Source organism: Columba livia, chromosome 1 (assembly GCF_036013475.1).
Source record: "Columba livia isolate bColLiv1 breed racing homer chromosome 1, bColLiv1.pat.W.v2, whole genome shotgun sequence".
Taxonomy (NCBI): domain Eukaryota; kingdom Metazoa; phylum Chordata; class Aves; order Columbiformes; family Columbidae; genus Columba; species Columba livia.
The window spans coordinates 203,710,496-203,727,990 of NC_088602.1; the positions used below are offsets into that span (position 1 = coordinate 203,710,496).

The window sequence follows — 17,495 nt, forward strand, 5'->3', positions numbered from 1 at the left end:
AACAGGCTGCCCAGCGGGGTTGTGGAGTCTCCTTCTCTGCAGACATTCAAACCCGCCTGGACACCTTCCTGTGTAACCTCATCTGGGTGTTCCTGCTCCATGGGGGGATTGCACTGGATGAGCTTTTGAGGTCCCTTCCAATCCCTGACATTCTGTGATTCTTTTCCAGTGTTGGCTGAGGTGGCAGCGCCTGGTACAGGGTAAGCACAGGGCACCAGACAGACTTAGATCCTTCACCATTCTACCAGCCACAGAGCTGGAAGTGGGAACTACAAAGAAAGGCTTCAGACACTTTTTTTTTTTTTTTTTTTTTTAAAAAAACCCCTCTCATTACAGCACACTTCTCAGAACAGGGGTTTCCTGTTAATACAGCTTTCATGTTAGCCCTGAGCCCCATAAACTCACCAATTGGCAGCAACACACAACAAAACACCCCTTACAGATGTCTCATTAGTACTTACATGTCTCTTTACTTGTATTTATAAATACAAGGGCTGTGGGACTCCACTGTCATGACAGAACCAGAATTAGGGTTTTCCAAGACCCCTTTTAGAAGTTTTCACACAGGAACTGGCAAACTATTTACTTATTGCCCAGAGATCAAAATCCCATGGTTGCAGGACTCAGAACTTCCCAGCACTTCGTCCACTCATGGAAGCCTCATGAATTCAAACCTTGTGTCTAGGCTGGAAAGCCACAGAAATACAGGTATTTGTTTGGAATGCAGTAAGATTTATGTCTATGCTATGCAGTATCTATTGCTTTTGTGAGGCAGGAAGAATATTGAAATACATGTTCTCAAGACAACTTGGAAAGCCTGTAGAAAAACAGGTGGTTGAACACAGGTCTCCAGTTGAGGTGGGCATCCCTTGCTTTAGTTTCTGTCTCTGATTACTGATGCTCTACTGTTTTGAATATTTCACAAGATAACATCTTGATGGATATACTCTTTGCTGGCTGAAGGGCTGGCTGGATGGCTGAGCCCAAACAGTTGTGGTGAACAGAGTCAAAATCAATTGGCAGCCAGTCAGGAGTGGTGTCCCCAGGGCTCAGTATTGGGCCAGTTCTGTTTAATCTCTTTATTAACGACCTGGATTAAGGGTTTGAGTGCACCCTCAATAAATTTACAGATGACACCAAGTTGGGCTGGAGTGTAGAATGGACATACAGAGGGATCTGGACTGGCTAGTCGACGGGCTGAGGCCAATTCTATGAGGTTAAACAAGACCAAGTGCCAGGTCCTGCACTTGGGTCACAACTCCAGGCAGCGCCACAGGCTCAGGGTTGTCAGGCATTGGAACAGGCTGCCCAGGGAAATGATGGAGTCGCTGTCCCTGGAGGTGTTTAAGAGACATGTAGATGTGGTGCTTAGGGAAAACAGTTTAGTGGTGGACTTGGCTGCGTTAGGTTTACAGTTGAACTCAATCTTAAAGGTCTTTTCCAACCTCATCAATTCCATGATTCTATCTGGCCCTCAGGGCTGAACTCTTGCCCCATAGGAGATGGAGCAGGCAAGTGTAGTTACAGGACTTGAGGGTCTCAGCCTACTGTGCGACCTGTTACTTCCTTACCTGAAATTAAAAAGAACTGCCACCTTATATCCAAACAAATATATGATGACATACAGATTAGAACAGTGCCACACAGAAAGGAAGATGCCGTGATCTGCATTAAAAACCCCCATATTTTATTAGTAACATAAATAGTCACATATAACCCTTACACACATTTTTTAGGCAATACCACAGAACTATCTTACAATAACTCCGGGGAAAAAAAAAGTCCTGCATTTTTTTAAAATCAGGTGCTGATAATTCAGTGCTCTGCTGTCTGCCATGTCTAAATTAATGGTTTGCACCATGCTCTTCACTCCAAACTGACCCAGTGGCAAATTAATGTTTCACTCCTGTTTATTCCAGCCTCCTAAGAATCATTAGAGACACCTCAGAGAGTTGCCACTTTGGCAGAAAAGTCAACAGGAGACAAATCAACTTAGAAAAATGCTGCCTTTCAAAAGAGACTATGATGCCACTTCGACCGTGATGATTTCACACTTTCCGGTATCCTGATCTGTGCAGGTAACGTGTAATGACCCATCCCTAGATAAAAGAGAAAAGTATATTTAGGACTATCTCAACACAACTTTAAGTACTTTACTACATGTTCCATAAAGCATAAACAACAGTCTTCATGCAGACAAAAGGAGACAGATTAGCACCAATTATCCAGGGAACGACGTGCTTCAACATAGATTAAATTGATTTATGAAATTAAGTTTATTGGGTATTTAGATAAGCACTTCTTGCTCTCCACTAAAGCATATATCTTCTCGACATTAAGTGGAACAGATTCAGCAACATGTTTAAATATTCTAAGTTTATTTAGTACAGGTTTGTAAATAGAATATGCAGTAATATTATTTAAATTTTAAAAGATTTAAGAACTCGGAGTAACAGCCACCAACAGATAAGCACTGGCTGCTCTCAAGTAAGGTTAGACTGATCAACAGTTCAAAAATTGCTAAAAATAACTTTTACAACCGTGTTGTTTCATTTATTTAGGAATCAAGCAATGAAAGCACAGAAAGTACTGCATAAAACCCACATTTCTAAAGATTTTACCCCTCCTAGGACACAGCCCTGTATGCAATGAAATGCTGAAATTTCTCAACACAAAATTAAACACTCTGTAGCAGGAGGAAGGCCTGCTTGTCAGAATTGTGACATAGCAAGTTAAACAGCAAAATAATAAATATTATGGGTACCTTTTCATAGTGAGAACAGTTAGTATATCATGTAGGCCATCCTCTTTTTTATCTAAATCCTGGAGTACAATCTATTTAAAAAAAAAAAAAAAGTCAAATTATAAAGTTCTCTAAATCCTTGCACAGCAGTTTAATGGAAGTGACACAATAACTGAGGTGTGCAATTCATGCTGTTTAGCATCTCATACCAATAATTCAACACCAAAGCGTTGCTCCAGTTGACATAATCTGAAGAGCAAATGGCTAAAACTACATAGATTTGCACCACTGTTTCAGGGGTTTTGTTTCAGAGTTTATCATTAAAGTAGCTGGAGTACCCACAATTACCACAGACTACAGCAAGAGCTGACCACGTTCTTTGACTTTGGATCAGTTCTGTAATTATTAGTTAACATCATTTCCCTATCCCCTGAGAGATCTTTGTATCACAGTATCACAGTATGTTTGGGATTGGAAGGGACCTCAAAAGATCATCCAGTCCAATCCCCCTGCTGCAGCAGGAACGCCTAGGTGAGGTCACACAGGAACATGTCCAGGCAGGTTTTGAATGTCTCCAGAGAAGGAGACTCCACAACCCCCCTGGGCAGCCTGTTCCAGGCTCTGTCACCCTTACTGAGAAGTTTTTTCTCAAATTTAAGCGGAACCTCTTGTGCTCCAGCTTGATCCCATTACCCCTTGTCCTATCATTGTTGGCCACCGAGAAGAGCCTGGCTTCATCCACATGGCACTCACCCTTTATATATTTATAAACATTAATAAGGTCCCCCCCTTAGTCTCCTCTTCTCCAAACTAAAGAGACCCAGCTCCCTCAGCCTTTCTTCATAAGGGAGATGCTCCACTCCCTTAATCATCTTGGTTGCCCTACGCTGGACTCTCTCCAGCAGTTCCCTGTCCTTCTTGAACTGAGGGGCCCAGAACTGGACACAATATTCCAGATGTGGTCTCACCAGGGCGGAGTAGAGGGGAAGGAGGACCTCTCTCGATCTATTAGCCACCCCCCTCCTAATACACCCCAGGATGCCATTGGCCTTCCTGGCCACAAGGGCACAGTGATGGCTCATGGTCATCCTGTTGTCCATCTTTGGGCAGGACTAAGGTGGCATAACCATTTTCTCAAGTATTCCATCCATCTCAGCCACATCTGCCCCCTCCCTGATGCTGTACGTGCACTGAAGCCAAGGTGAGGACATCATCACTGTTTCATACAAGCTGTGTTCTCTCTCAATAGGTATAATACATTTTTATTGGGTGCTAATTTAATCTTATCACCTTCCCACTGTGAAAAATAAACTTATGGTATTTGATACCAAGATCCTGTCCAACCTAAGGAAGATAAAAAAAAAAGATCAGCAGGAAATACACTAGCTACATCATTACATCCAGCAGTTTTATTTCTAAAACGTCAGAGATCTGGGTACTATTGGAATGATTGGTTATGATCTCTCATCGCAGGTGAGCTTATACAGCAGTGCCAAACATCAAACCCAGAAGCTATTTAAAAATTCAACCGGGAAACTTTGATTTCTTTAAAAAGCGCTTCAGTATTTCATAACACCTTTATAAAAGAACGCTTAAAAGACTGTTCCAAAGAGACACACATCACTCTAATTTTTAACAACAAGTTTTGGTAGGAGTGGCATTGGTTCATTTTTATTTTTTAAATCCACTTGATTTCCAAGTGGTTGATATTAACAAGTGCCTATGAATGTGTAAAGACTCACCTGCGCAAATTTACCCTCTTCATTCATGGAACTTTTCCCCGATGACTCGTAAAGTTCAAGGCACACAGAGGAAGTGTTTCCAGGAGCATGCAGGGTGTGCTGCCTTCGAGCTGGTAATGGTGTCCCTGATGGAAACAGCACTGTGAATCTGTCAGCCCCTGACTCATCTACTCCCTTTAAAAAAGAAGAAAAAAAATGTTCATGCCTTTCTCTAAGTACTTTAGTGAGCTACAAGCATTACAACAGTGCTCCATGAGAAAAGAATTTAAAAATTCATTCTCTCTGCCACATCTACCATCACAGCAAGGAAAACAATAATTTATATTCCTATGAATAAATGAAAAAGTCCAGCTATTATAACAAAGATGCAGTCTATTTCCCCTTAAAAATCAAGCAGTTTTGCCTGTCTTGTTTTTGTCAATAAGCCCAAGTTACCAAATACTGCCGATCTATAGCCAGTCTGTAGAATTAATAATAAACCAACACTGTTTCTCTAACATCAATCATGCGTAAGTTCTGCTATGATCATACAGCACAAGTAGAATTTTTAAGTAAAATAAGTCTTACCTTAAGGAGAATATCTTTAGCGGAACACTCAATAAACAGCGCTTCTTCTTCTAACAAAGGGTTCTCTCTCCCTAGCAGGATTCCTGCCTCTATGGCGGCACCAATGGGAATAACTTCGTCTGGAGGAATTGAATTCAGTAATTCTACATTTGGGAAAATGTCTTTGATCAGCTGCTGTAGCTTCGGGATTCGAGCAGACCCACCGCACAGAACTACCTGGAAAACATGCCTTGATTTCAAATATTTCTTCTGACAGATAAAACAGACAGGTCACAACCTGAAATACCTGAAAACTGCTGCAGGATATTTTATCATTGGTAGCTGTTGAAATAAAAATAAAAGTTGATGCCATCTTTGCTTGACTTATAGTACTTGAAATTAAAGGACATAGCTTAAAGTTTGAAATGGTATCTTTAAAAAGTGTTTCTCATCGTAAGCATCAGATAGATGTAGTATCATTTAAAAAAATTGAGGAATTAATCATAAAATAACATCAGGTTGGAAGTGACCTCCAGCAGTCATCTTGCTCAGTCTCCTGCCCAGAATAGACCAGTTACAAGAGGCTGCTCAGGACCTTATCTCCACAGACACAGATTCCACAGGCTCTGCGGGTGCTTGTTTTAGTGTTCAATCACCCTCACACTACACATTCTTTTCTTGGTATCTCAGACTTCCCCAAGTTGTGACTTGTGCTGCCTGCCACTCAGTCATGCACCACAAGTCTCCCCTGAGCCTCCTCTTCTTAGGCTGAGCAAACCCGTCTCTCTTGGCCTCTCTTTGTGTAACACATCATTTGCTCCAGCCTCAACCCATCTCATCCTCCAACTGGACTGGCTCCAGTAAGTCACTACCTTTCCTCTCGTGTAAAGCACCAAAATGATGAGATTTCATCTGGACACTGTCCAAGTGCCAAAGAGGGAAACAAACGCTTTCCTACACCCATGGCTACACCCTTGCTGTTACAGCCCAGCATGCAGCTGGCCTTCCTTGCTGCACAGGCACGCTGCTGACTTGCTATTAGAATCCTCACATCTTTTCATGCAAAGCTGTTTTCTAGCAACCCCTACCCTGTCCTGCTGTATGGGATTATTCTGTCCTAGATGCCAGACTCTGCATTTGCCTTTGTTATGTTCATTATGTTCTTCTCCATACATTTATCTCACCTTTTTCAGCCGCTCCAACCAGCGGTCCTACTGACTGCTCCCCTCATTGTGCCGCTGTCTGCAAGCTTGCTGAGAGCACATGCTACCCCATCCATCTTAACAGAGACATTAAATGGTATTAGCCTCCTCATTAAATCCTGAGGGATGTCACTGACAATCAGCTGCCAGTTACTGGACTTCGTGCCACTTGACCTTGTGCAAGGAAAAGAAACCTTAAAAACCATTTTCTTCTTAGAGGTCAACCAGATCTGGAAACAAAGCTAATCCCCACTTTTCTTCATGGAAAACAAAGAATCATAGAGTAGTTTGGGTTGGAAAGGACCTTCAAAGCTCATCTAGTCCAAACCCTTCCATGAGCAGGGACATCTTCACCCAGATCAGGTTGCTCAGAGCCCCGTCCAGCCTGGCCTGGGATGTCTCCAGGGATGGTTCATCCACCACCTCTTTGGGCAACCTGGGCCAGGGTTTCACCACCCTCAATGTAAAAAATGTCTTCCTCAAGCCTAGCCTGAATCTCCCCTCTTTTACTTAAGAGTTCTAAATTCAGTTCATTTATTTTTACATTTAAAGTGTATCCCCCTGCAAGCATTTAGGCCTGAGAGGACAGCACATTGGGCCACTTAACAAGTGCCACCACCAGGAAAAAAAAAAAACCCAGATGTTCCCTGAATACTGTTGTTATCCTACCAGTGAAACTCAGATGTGACACAGCAAACACAGAGAGTCTGAAATAGCATGAAGTATCATTGAAAGTGCCAACTAACTTTTGCCGCAGAATTTACGTGCCAATTCCACCAATAATAAATGCAGCGCTACTTGCCACGCAGATGCACAGAAGTTGAGATGAAGTTACTTGCTTATACCAAAGCAAAAAAAGACATGAGTGACACTAGTAATGTTTGCTACTTTACTCACCATCTTTGGCATTAAAACACTCTGGCTTGGCATCTAATGTGTTTTTATGGTTTTTTTAAGCTAACGAGGAGGAACACAGGCACCAAGCAGACACTACGTGATTTGTTCAGCTCCTAAGGCAAAAGAGTTGAAACTCAAGGTCTCTTCAAAAGTGTCAGCAAACCCCATCCAAAGCGAAGGCAGAAGAAAGTCTATATACTAAAATTAAAGACTGTACTCCTTGGCTGTTCCAAGAGTTACACAAACAGACCAAATGGAGACTAATCCTCTACCATTTACTCAATATGCAGCAGTACAAACATCACTCCACCTTACACTTAACTTCAAGTAACCAAAATCAAAGCAAAGATGGGAATTCTGAAGATCTTGCGTCTATGCACTTTGTTGGATCTGAGCAAAAAACGCTTAAGCACCACGAAATAATCTTGGTCTGGAAGGAAAACAGGCCCCATAAATATTCTTCTTGTGGACTTAGAAGCATATTACGGACAAATGGTTTCTATTATTACCTTATTGATATCATCTGCTGTAAATCCAACTTGCTCCAAGAGCTTTTTAATTGCTTCTATACATTTAGTAAAAAGTGAAGAACAGATAAGTTCAAACCTGGCCCTAGGAGAAAACATAAACAAAAAATTAAATAAATGTCACCTCATACATTAAAGAAAAATACCTGAAATGGAAAAAAGTTAATTTTTAGAATATACTTTGGTTCTTTAGCTAAACCTGGTACTGATTAAAAAAAAAAAACACACCACAAAAACCAAAACCAACAGCAAACAAACTCATTTCCCAATTATTAATCTTGAAGAAATGATTTTTGTGTTGTTGTTGTGAAAATATCTGTGCTGTTGATAGCATCATTAATACCTACATAGAGCACACATTCATTCTTCAGTGTCCTCTAGAGAAAATACAGTATTGTTGCCCTGATCTATATGTGAGAAAAAAAAAGGAGGGGCGGGGGGCAAAAATCCTCGAACCTCTTAATTCTCTTTAAAATGGAGACACAAAGACCCAAGTGTACCTCTTGAATTTTCAGAGGCAAAGCAAGCTTTGTCCTGATTTGCACACAGGGAGTAAGTAAATCAAACTGAAAAAACAACTTGTGTTGCTTTGGGTTCTTTCAAGCTTGAAAAACTTTTACTCTGTACAAATACAGCAAGTCAAATTCTGCAACACTAATCCACAGGATGAGCATCCTTATCCAAAACTGAGACAAAACAAGTCACACTGAATTGCTTCCACACTTAGAAACATATTGTGCCTTATTTTACCAGACCCAACTGCTCCAGCAGTGGATACAGAGTTCTGGAATTGAAAAGTCTATTTTATTTTGCTAAAGCTGCTGCTGACTGAAAGAATAATCAAAATTACCTATATATCTCATTAAGAGATCATCCCAAGAAAGAAAAGCAAGAGTAGAACACAACAGTATGAACAGACAGAAAGCCTCCTTCTACTCAGCTGTCAAGAGGCAACTTCAAGACTTCCATGACTCCTGTAATTCTGTAGCTTATTTAAAGAGTCCAACCTAAAAATATTTCAAGCGTAGTTTTATATAGAAGCAGTAACTTCAAGATTTGCTTTACCTGGACACATTACAATCAAAATCCAATCCATCATACAATGAATCTACAAAACAGTTTGCACTTCCCAGGGTGGATAACGAGTGCTTTGCAACATCAGCGCTGTTCATTAACTTCATCATGGCTCTGGGATTTCCTCTAATATCATGTTTGCAAGATCTACATTTAAAAAAGAGAAGGAATATCAGTTCAGAAAGACAGGCACTTGAGTGACAACGTTAACTTTCTCAAAGGAAAACCAGGTTAAAGCTATTGAACTTTTTTCTGTTGACATTTTATTATAATCTACAATGACACTACTGAAAGCCTGCAAAGAACAGAAGTGCTTATTCCAATTTCAACTAAAGAGCATTCTATAGAGGCAGCCTGAACTCAGGCATTAGTGCTTATCATACAGATTTAAGTCCTTCTTAACAGTTCCTCAGCTGAACAAAGCCTGTGACTGCAAGAAAAGGCCCAATTTTAACCACAGATTAAGAAGAAATAAAACAGAGAACATTAGACATGTCAACAAAATAGCATATTTCACCCAAAAAGTCTCTTTCTGTGATAGTACGCAACTGAGCACCTCAAGATCACTAATGGTAAAGCATTTGTTCATTTTTGTTCATCACAGGATGAGGCACCATACAGACTGATGACCCAAACCCCACCATGGTCCTTCATGCCAACAAGAAAAAACAACAAAACCCAAGCAGGTAAATTCCCAGCCACCCCAAAAGCTTGTGACTGGACTGAGTAGTCACGTACATCACTCAAAACACAGAACAGTTCATAGCTGAGCCCCTACAGCTCAACGCTGATGTCAGGCAGCATTGATCCAAAAGCAAGTGTTCCCCAGTCTTCCTTCTTGGCCCCAAAAAACGATTTTACCTTTAATATCTTTATTTGAACCATTTCACTCACAGACAGTCTAGTCTGCTAGATTGGACAATCTGATGAAGTCCTTGTCCTAACAGTGACCCTCTTGGAATTCAAAACATACCTCTGAAATTCAGAAGCTAAGTGTTGCGCTAGAGCTTCTGTGAAGCAAACTCCACCAATGCTATCATCTGTGTTTGTAGCAAGCACACGATATATTCCACTGTTTACTTCTATAACTGTGATAGAAAGCGATGTTCCACCAAGTTTATAGACCAACACATTGCTGCCATGGTAAAAAAGAAAGTAGTATTAATAAGCCATCTAAAATTCCATTTACTTTGACGCATTTTCTAAAAATATGACCACCATATAATGTACTGCATGTTTTAATCAGTTCTGTCACAGAATATTCATAAGGGAAACCCAATGCACCTACTGAACCCAGGAACTCAGCTTTAGTTCCTCTGGCATATTTAAAATCACTTCAGCTCCCACAAATAAAAAATGGCTATGCCAACATCTGTTTAAGAAAGGATGCATTTTTCTTCAAGACAATCAGCTCATTAAAGAACAAGACAGAATCTGGGGACAAATCTTTAAAGACAATTCTAAAACAATAAAAACCAGAACAAAGGGATTTAAAACACTATGGATCTACAACTTCCAAATTGTTATTTGCTTTATTGTGAGAAAAAAGAAAAACAAGCCTCAAATCATTAATTTTGTGTTGACTGCTAAGGCAACACAGAATTCCCTCCTTTAGGATCTCTCGGAATTTAAGTATAGCAACTTAAATTTAAGTAGTAAAATATTAGGATTTTACCTTTTCCCAGTGGGTGAATCTTGGCCAATTCCATAAGCCAGGAGAGCTGCAGACGGTTCATGAATTAATCTCAAAACATTAAACCCAGCAGCTGCAGCTGCTTCCCTGTGATAAGGCATAACAGCATTTCATTTTACTTCGATGATTTCACTATAGTCACACGTGCTATTAAGGTTGATCTGAACTACACATGCCAACAATTCAGAACTTGGTTATACAGCGTGGTATTAACAAGGCAAAGTGACTGGAAAAGAAAGGTATCGATAAGCTCAGTTGCTACCGTGTTCTTCAGGTAGATGGATCTACTGGGTGCTTATTGCCAAAGAAACCACTGATGTATCTGTCTACATAACTCATTAAAAAAAATAAAGAAGCGAAGCCCCTCTAAAATACAAGATGAAAAATCCCACCCTCAGTCAAACTTGGTAACTTATCTTCAGGTGTGGCATTTAAAGTTTGTGGTGCATTATGTCATCAGATGTCATATTAGGAAAATTGTTCTTATTTCCTAATCAAGTTACCATACCTCACGTCTAATATTTTCTTTATAAGCTTTCTTGAAACTTCAGTAACCATGGGACTGCCATGCAAGTCATTTCCTCCGCTTGGAAGTTATTTTAAAACTTGTATGCCAAAGCAATAAGTTTCATCACACATTCTTCAAATATCCAGCTCGCTAATGTTTTATGGCCAACTCTAAGCGCGTTTTAAGTATTTAATGACAGATAAATGTAAGGGCTTCTACACATCAGAAAGCAGAAACGGATGCTACCAGTGACACACAACCTTAAGTCTACTTATGTTTTCGTACAGAGGAACCTTCCCAGCAGAAGTTTTTCCAAACAGAACTTCCAGGTAGAATACTGTACAGTATTCCATATCTGCTGACAAAACGGTCCTCAATGAAGTCACGTAACGCTACTTGGTTTGGGGAGTATTGTTGTATGAAGTGACGGGAAATTATGGAACTATTTGCATGTCAAAGGGGACACTGAAGAACCACATCTGAAATGACATTCTATCCTTGACAATACCAAAATTCCCTCTCACTTCAATTGATTCAGAACTTAATTCTGGTTACAACTGTGAATTCCATTAAGAGTTTCTAAAGTCAGGGTTTAATCTCCTGCTTTCCTATCTTCCTAATTCAGATAGCATCCCCATGTCTTGACTGACAGTCACAAGCTGCAGCCTGGCAGGAGAATCCCCACTGCTGATCTGCCAGCCTCTCTGGTTTAGGCACATTAAATAACAGAAAAATCTTAATCCTCTTACCCAAGGGCATTTTTCTGATTCTCTCCAAAATCAAACGGTACAGTGATAACGACGTCATTTACATCTGAACCCAATGCAGACTGAGCAGTTTCTGTTTAAAAACATAGGCAGAACATGTTGATGAAAAGCAAAAAACTAATATAGTACATCTTAAAATCATGAAGCAAGCTTAAAAAGCTAAAATATGCTATGATCTTACTTATTATATACCTTTCATTTTACTGAAAATTAGTTTTGCCACATCTTCTGGGTTAATAAGTTTATTATCTATTTCATATTGAAGTTTTCCATTCTTCTCAATTACCTGTAAGTAAAGCCAACATACCTATGTTAGATATGTAATTCGGTTATTAACAAAAGATAATGTTTGGTTTCTGTTTAAAGCAAAAAGCATTGGACTGTGTAAGCATTCTTTTGTAACAGAATACTAATGCAGAAAGATGTTTATCAAAAACCCTTGTACTATCCAACAGACATGACAGTCACATTCATATAAAGACTCCACACTTTTTTTATTAAGAAGTTTCCCTTAGCACAAAATCAACATTTAGAAAAAAGTACTTCCCTGCTTATGTATTTCATAAGAAAAAATAGCAACCACTTACATAAGTATGTCAATACAGTCAAAACCTAAAGAAACTTCTTTCCTTAGGAACCTATTCTCCAGGACAATTTTTCTCTCATTTTGCAAAAAGGTTTCTAGTAATAAGCAAATTATCCAAATTAAATACTGAGATTAAATCAAGTGGTTAAACAGTTTTATCATGAGGTGCTGTAACCTGAGCCTCTTCTACTAGTGCTAAGAAACATGCTATTACCTAAATATATTAAGAATCATCCCTTTTGAGAATGGCCAAGAGCTATACATAATTTTTCTGTTGGATTGTGTTATGATAACATGTCAGAACACTGTGAAGTTCTCCTGCTTTACAAAAAGAGAAACATTCTATACTGTAGCAAAAGGATGTCATATAACGAGAGCTGATCACTACAGACCAAAACCATGGTGTGGCACAAACAATGCCCAGAAGAACAGTATAAAATGATACAAAGTATTCTGAGAACAAAAGAAAAAAACTAGATCATACTCACTGAACATTTGCTTTCTGCAATATATTTCTCTGCCTGTGGGTCACCAGAGCTGCCCAGATAAATTGAAAATAACAATATAAATGATATGGTAATTGGACAAAATCATCTTGCTGATATTTCTTATAACATTTACAGGATTTGTAGGCATACTTCACCAAAATTCCTATTTCCACTCTATGGATACATTTATACAGGAGAAGAAAAACCAACAGTTGTGACTGCTGGTATCTTTCAACCCCCTTTCCCCAAACTAATGACAGAAAAAATACCTACTAGTTAGTAAAAAAAGGAAAACAAAACCCACACAGTTTTAACCTGTTATCCCCCAGACAAAATCATTACAAAGTATTTTAGTAGCACTTTTGTTGCATTTACCAAAATAACATGACAGCAGTGAGCTGTCTATTCTTAATCCTCTATTGACTATGTAAAGGAGCACAGCTGAAAAGTGCTAAGAAATAAATGAGACTGAACCCCATCTTGTCAACTCCTTTCAGTGAAAAGGGCTGTAACACACAGGTAGGTTATCGCTGAAAAGCTTTGTCACATCTCTGATGTTAGACCTAAACCACCAAGTTTAGTTCTAGTATCACTATGACTGCCAGTACAAATTGCCACAGCTTCACTAACTGAAGAATTGTGACAGGCACTACATTAATCTGCTTCACTATTGGAATAAAAATACCAACTTTTACGCAAATAAAACTACAGTAAATTTTAGCCACAGGAAAACATGCAGGTAACAAGACATTTTAGCCAAGAAACTTAACTATGTATCAAAAGCATATATGCAACTTGTTATCAAATATCACAAATTTATTTTTATAGACAAATTCAAACATAAAATACTATGCATCTCTTTACTCCTGGGATGAAACATTGAGTAAGATGTCTGTAATATAATTAATTTATAGCATCTGACATACTCTCCTGTCAATGCCAGGTTAACTGCTGTCACACTAGATTAAAATGCCTTCAACAACATTAATAGTTATAAATACGTAAAGGGTGAGTGTCACGAGGATGGAGCCAGGCTCTTCTCGGTGACAACCAATGATAGGACAAGGGGTAATGGGTACAAACTGGAACACAGGAGGTTCCACTTAAATATGGGAAGAAACTTCTTCTCAGTGAGGGTGACAGGCACTGGAACAGGCTGCCCAGGGAGGTTGTGGAGTCTCCTTCTCTGGAGACATTCAAACCCGCCTGGACACCTTCCTGTGTAACCTCATCTGGGTGTTCCTGCTCCATGGGGGGATTGCACTGGATGAGCTTTCGAGGTCCCTTCCAACCCCTGACATTCTGTGATTCTGTGATCAGTACTGAGATTACATTTCATTGACCAGCTCTAATGAGGAAAACTGAACTTCTCACTTCCCTTTCACCGCTGTTCTCTTACCTTCGCCCAAGGATCTGCTTCACCTTCACCACAGTGTTTGAAATATTCCTTATCCTACTTTGCTTTGCAGCTAAGCCAACAACCTGAACGAAAAAGTAAAAGAAAAACACCCCAATCAGCGAGCAAGAGGCCGCGCTCCCCTCCTCCCCAAGCCCCTCCTCAGAAGGGCAGCCTCACCTCCTCGCTTTCCGAAAAAGCAACAACCGCAGGAGTGACCCTGTCCCCGGCGTCGTTGGCGACCACGTCGGCGCGGCCATCCTGTGGAGAGACCCCGCCCGGCCCGTCAGCAGCCCCGGGACACCGCGCACTCCACGGCGCCGGGAAGGGACAGAGATGATGACGCCAGCCCAACCCTCCCCCGGCCAGGACCCCGAGCGGCAGCCCCTCTCACCTTGTAGACGGCGGCGCAGGCGCAGGTCGCGCCCAGGTGGACGCCGATCGCCGCCATCAGCCCCTCCACGCGCGCCGGCCACCCCACAATGCACCCCGCACCCCTTCCCTCCCAACCAATTCCGCTCTCCTCTTCTCCTCGGCCACCAGTCAAAGCCCGCACCGCCCTCGCTCGCAAACCAATCACAGAGAGGCGCACTCCGTCATCGGCGGAGCAGCCAATGAGAGAAATGGAAAGCGGAGGTGTCATCGCGCATGGCAACGGGGCAGACTCTCTTTGCGAGGCGCGGGCGGTTGGGCGGGAGCGGCCGCTGAGGGGAGTTGCTGAGGCGCGGGCGGGGTATTTAACTACAGAAAACCCAAACCCCGAGAAAATAGAAGGTAAAATGGTGAAAGGCGAATGAAGCTTTTTCGTGCATGTGCTGAAGGGTGTGTGTTTTGTGTCAGCGACATCTCTCACGGTTTAATTGCAGGTAATGAAGCACATGGAGATGGTGTAAAAATATATATATATGTATTTTAATCCAAGTGCTGTAGGTATTGGTGAAGCAGTCAAGCTGAAGTGCTGGTCTTGCATAATCTAACCAGGCATGACCAGTGTCTGAAAGCAAAGCACCATATCTCATGTTGCAGTTCTTATGGAGAAATCCATCTTGGCATTGCCACAGGAGGAGAAATAAAGTCCTAGTCAGTCCTGGGGGAATTTAACATCACTGACACACAACTGAGTTCTTCCTGGCCAGAGCCAGTTCTGTGCTGGGGGCTCCTCAGTTTGCATATGGCCCCCTCGTGGGTGCAGCAAAACTCTCCGGGCGCTTTAGCAGGGAGCAGGTCAGCTCGTGTATGGAGCACAAGTGTGATGGGGGCGGCTGAGGGACCTGGGGGGTTCAGCTGGAGAACAGGAGCTGAGGGGAGACCTTCTGATCTCTGAACTGCCTGAAAGGAGCTTGGAGCATGGAGGGGGTTGGTCTCTTCTCCCAAGCAAACGGTGACAGGATGAGAGAAAATGGCCTCGGGTTGTGCCAGGGGAGGTTCAGATTGGATATTAGGAAAAAAATAATGGAAAGGGTTGTGATGCAGTTGAACAGGCTGCCCAGGGTAGTGGTGGAGTCACTGTCCCTGGAGGGGTTTAAAAGACGCATAGATAAGGTTCTTAGGGACACAGTTTAGTGCCAGAGTTGGGTTATGGTTGGACTTGATGACCTTGAGGGTCTCTTCCAAGCGAAATGATTCTATGATTATATTATATATATGGCTTTGGGTCCTCTCACTGTAATAGTGACAGTGCCTCTGCAGGTTTGGGTGCTTATCTGCCCCTCATTTCTATATGGAGTCTAAATGTTGTGCAGTGCCACCTCACCACATCATTCAGAAATAAAGATTGCCCTTATCTTTCCATTATCTATGTTACACCGAAGAGTTAAAGGGGTGAACTGAGATCACGTAGAGGTTAAAGGAGCTGTCTGGAGTCACAAAGGGTTTATTCTGTCCCAAAACCGACTCTGCGCTTCCTCAGTCAGAGGAGAATTGTTCTTCCAGTAACTGAGCTTGCTGAGCTCTGACCACAGGCTGGAGCTCAGATTGCCAGCAGTGTGTGCTCAGGAGATGGTCGCAGCATTGATGAAGGCAAAACTTGTACAACTGAGAACAATACCTTTGAAGTGTGTCCAAGTTGTAGCTCCTTTCTGCCTCCTCTTGTCAGCAAAGGAATGAAACATGAAGAAGGGTGGAGGTGAGCAGGAGAGATCTGTGGGGACTGGAGACAGGGGTTGTAGAAAAAGTGATGATAGAAGTGATGCATTTGTCAGAGGTGAAGATGGAGGGAGTTTGTGGAGAGACACTGAAGATAGGAGGGTAAAGGAGAGCAGAAGCCCCTAGTACAAAATCCATCCAAGAGTAATTTTCCTGCGCTTTCCCCCAAATCCCAATACCTGTTGCACCACTTACGACAACAGACCATTGTGTGTCATCTATGCCTCAAAAAGTGCTTGTGGCCACGCTGCTAACATCTCCTATGCAACTAAGCACACCCACGGTTATTTTCTAGTTATGCCATGGACATGTCAGAATGGACACACAGAAGTTCTGCTTATCTTAACTAAAGCAGTTAGTGTTACTTCCAGGTGTAAGCAAATCTGCACAGAAGCAGGTGAGAAATGCCCTGGCAGGGGTTTGTGGTGGCCAGTAGTGGTGGTTGAGGAGTGAAAAGACCTGTCTGTGCCCTTCCTATCTTTCCAGGTGGTGTTGTTAGCTGATGGGAAGCTCTGAGCTTGAGTGAACTGAGAGATGGGGTGACCAACCCACTTCTGAATAAAGTAGAAAATGCCGCCTTGCTTGCTGTGGCTGTTTTGTAAGTCACTGAAAGCCTTAATATGCCTGTTGTTCATTAACGGTGGAGTTGAGGAGGAGAACACCGGTCCAAGCAGCACTCTGGTTTCAGGATGAAAGAAAATTTAGTCTTTCACACCTCTTAGGAAGAGGAGAGAAACTCACCCGTAGTCTGACTGGAGTCCTGCACATCTCCAGGTACCTACATCAAACAAACAAGCCCACCGTGTTCCCTCTGCGACAAACTCACCTCTGATTTAGCTGAAACTCAGCTGAAACTGCTTGGTATTCTTTCCCATCTGTCAAAACAGTGGCACAAAACTTCTCAGCATCAGAGCTGCCCCTTCTCTCCCACTCAGTGCCACATGTCTCAGCCATCGGAAAACCAACCCTGCCACCATCAGACCAGCTGTCAGCACAGTACAACCTGAGCTCACCCAAGCTCCTTCTGTACCGAGAGCTCACTGACAGCATAAGATGCTGGAATGCCAAAATGAAGCCCCTGGCACTATCCCTACAGGTTGACAGCAGGAAAACCGCAGAGATAGTGGCAAGAAGGCAGTAACATCTGCCGAGTTATTTACAGTGGAAGCAAGTGTTTCTAT

The 17,495-nt window shown here is 41.8% G+C and overlaps 1 protein-coding gene and 1 long non-coding RNA gene across 2 annotated transcripts; one reads left to right on the forward strand and one right to left on the reverse strand.

Moving 5' to 3' along the window:
* Positions 1–1,666: 1,666 nt before the first annotated feature.
* Positions 1,667–14,725, reverse strand: HSPA14 (heat shock protein family A (Hsp70) member 14). The gene is made up of 14 exons (XM_065049239.1): positions 14,564–14,725; positions 14,350–14,430; positions 14,173–14,255; positions 12,774–12,822; positions 11,892–11,985; positions 11,682–11,772; positions 10,407–10,511; positions 9,705–9,866; positions 8,723–8,878; positions 7,640–7,742; positions 5,053–5,268; positions 4,486–4,659; positions 2,765–2,835; positions 1,667–2,099 (listed from the first exon to the last, which is right to left on the reverse strand). The coding sequence occupies exons 1-14, from the start codon at positions 14,618–14,620 to the stop codon at positions 2,021–2,023; spliced, it is 1,521 nt and encodes a 506-aa protein (XP_064905311.1). The 5' UTR covers positions 14,621–14,725; the 3' UTR covers positions 1,667–2,020.
* LOC110365954 (uncharacterized) lies at positions 14,670–17,454 on the forward strand. The gene is made up of 3 exons (XR_010469645.1): positions 14,670–15,035; positions 16,610–16,711; positions 16,801–17,454. It is a non-coding gene; the product is annotated as an uncharacterized LOC110365954 (long non-coding RNA).
* The last annotated feature ends 41 nt before the right edge of the window (positions 17,455–17,495 follow it).

Coding starts and splice junctions, on each gene's coding strand:
- HSPA14 (XM_065049239.1), bottom strand. CDS start 14,620: ATGGCGGCGATCGGCGTCCACCTGGGCGCGACCTGCGCCTGCGCCGCC. Junction 11,986..12,773: donor TTGCAGAAAGCAAATGTTCA/GTGAGTATGATC, acceptor CTTTACTTACAG/GTAATTGAGAAGAATGGAAA. Junction 4,660..5,052: donor CTAAAGATATTCTCCTTAAG/GTAAGACTTATT, acceptor TCTTTTTTAAAG/GGAGTAGATGAGTCAGGGGC.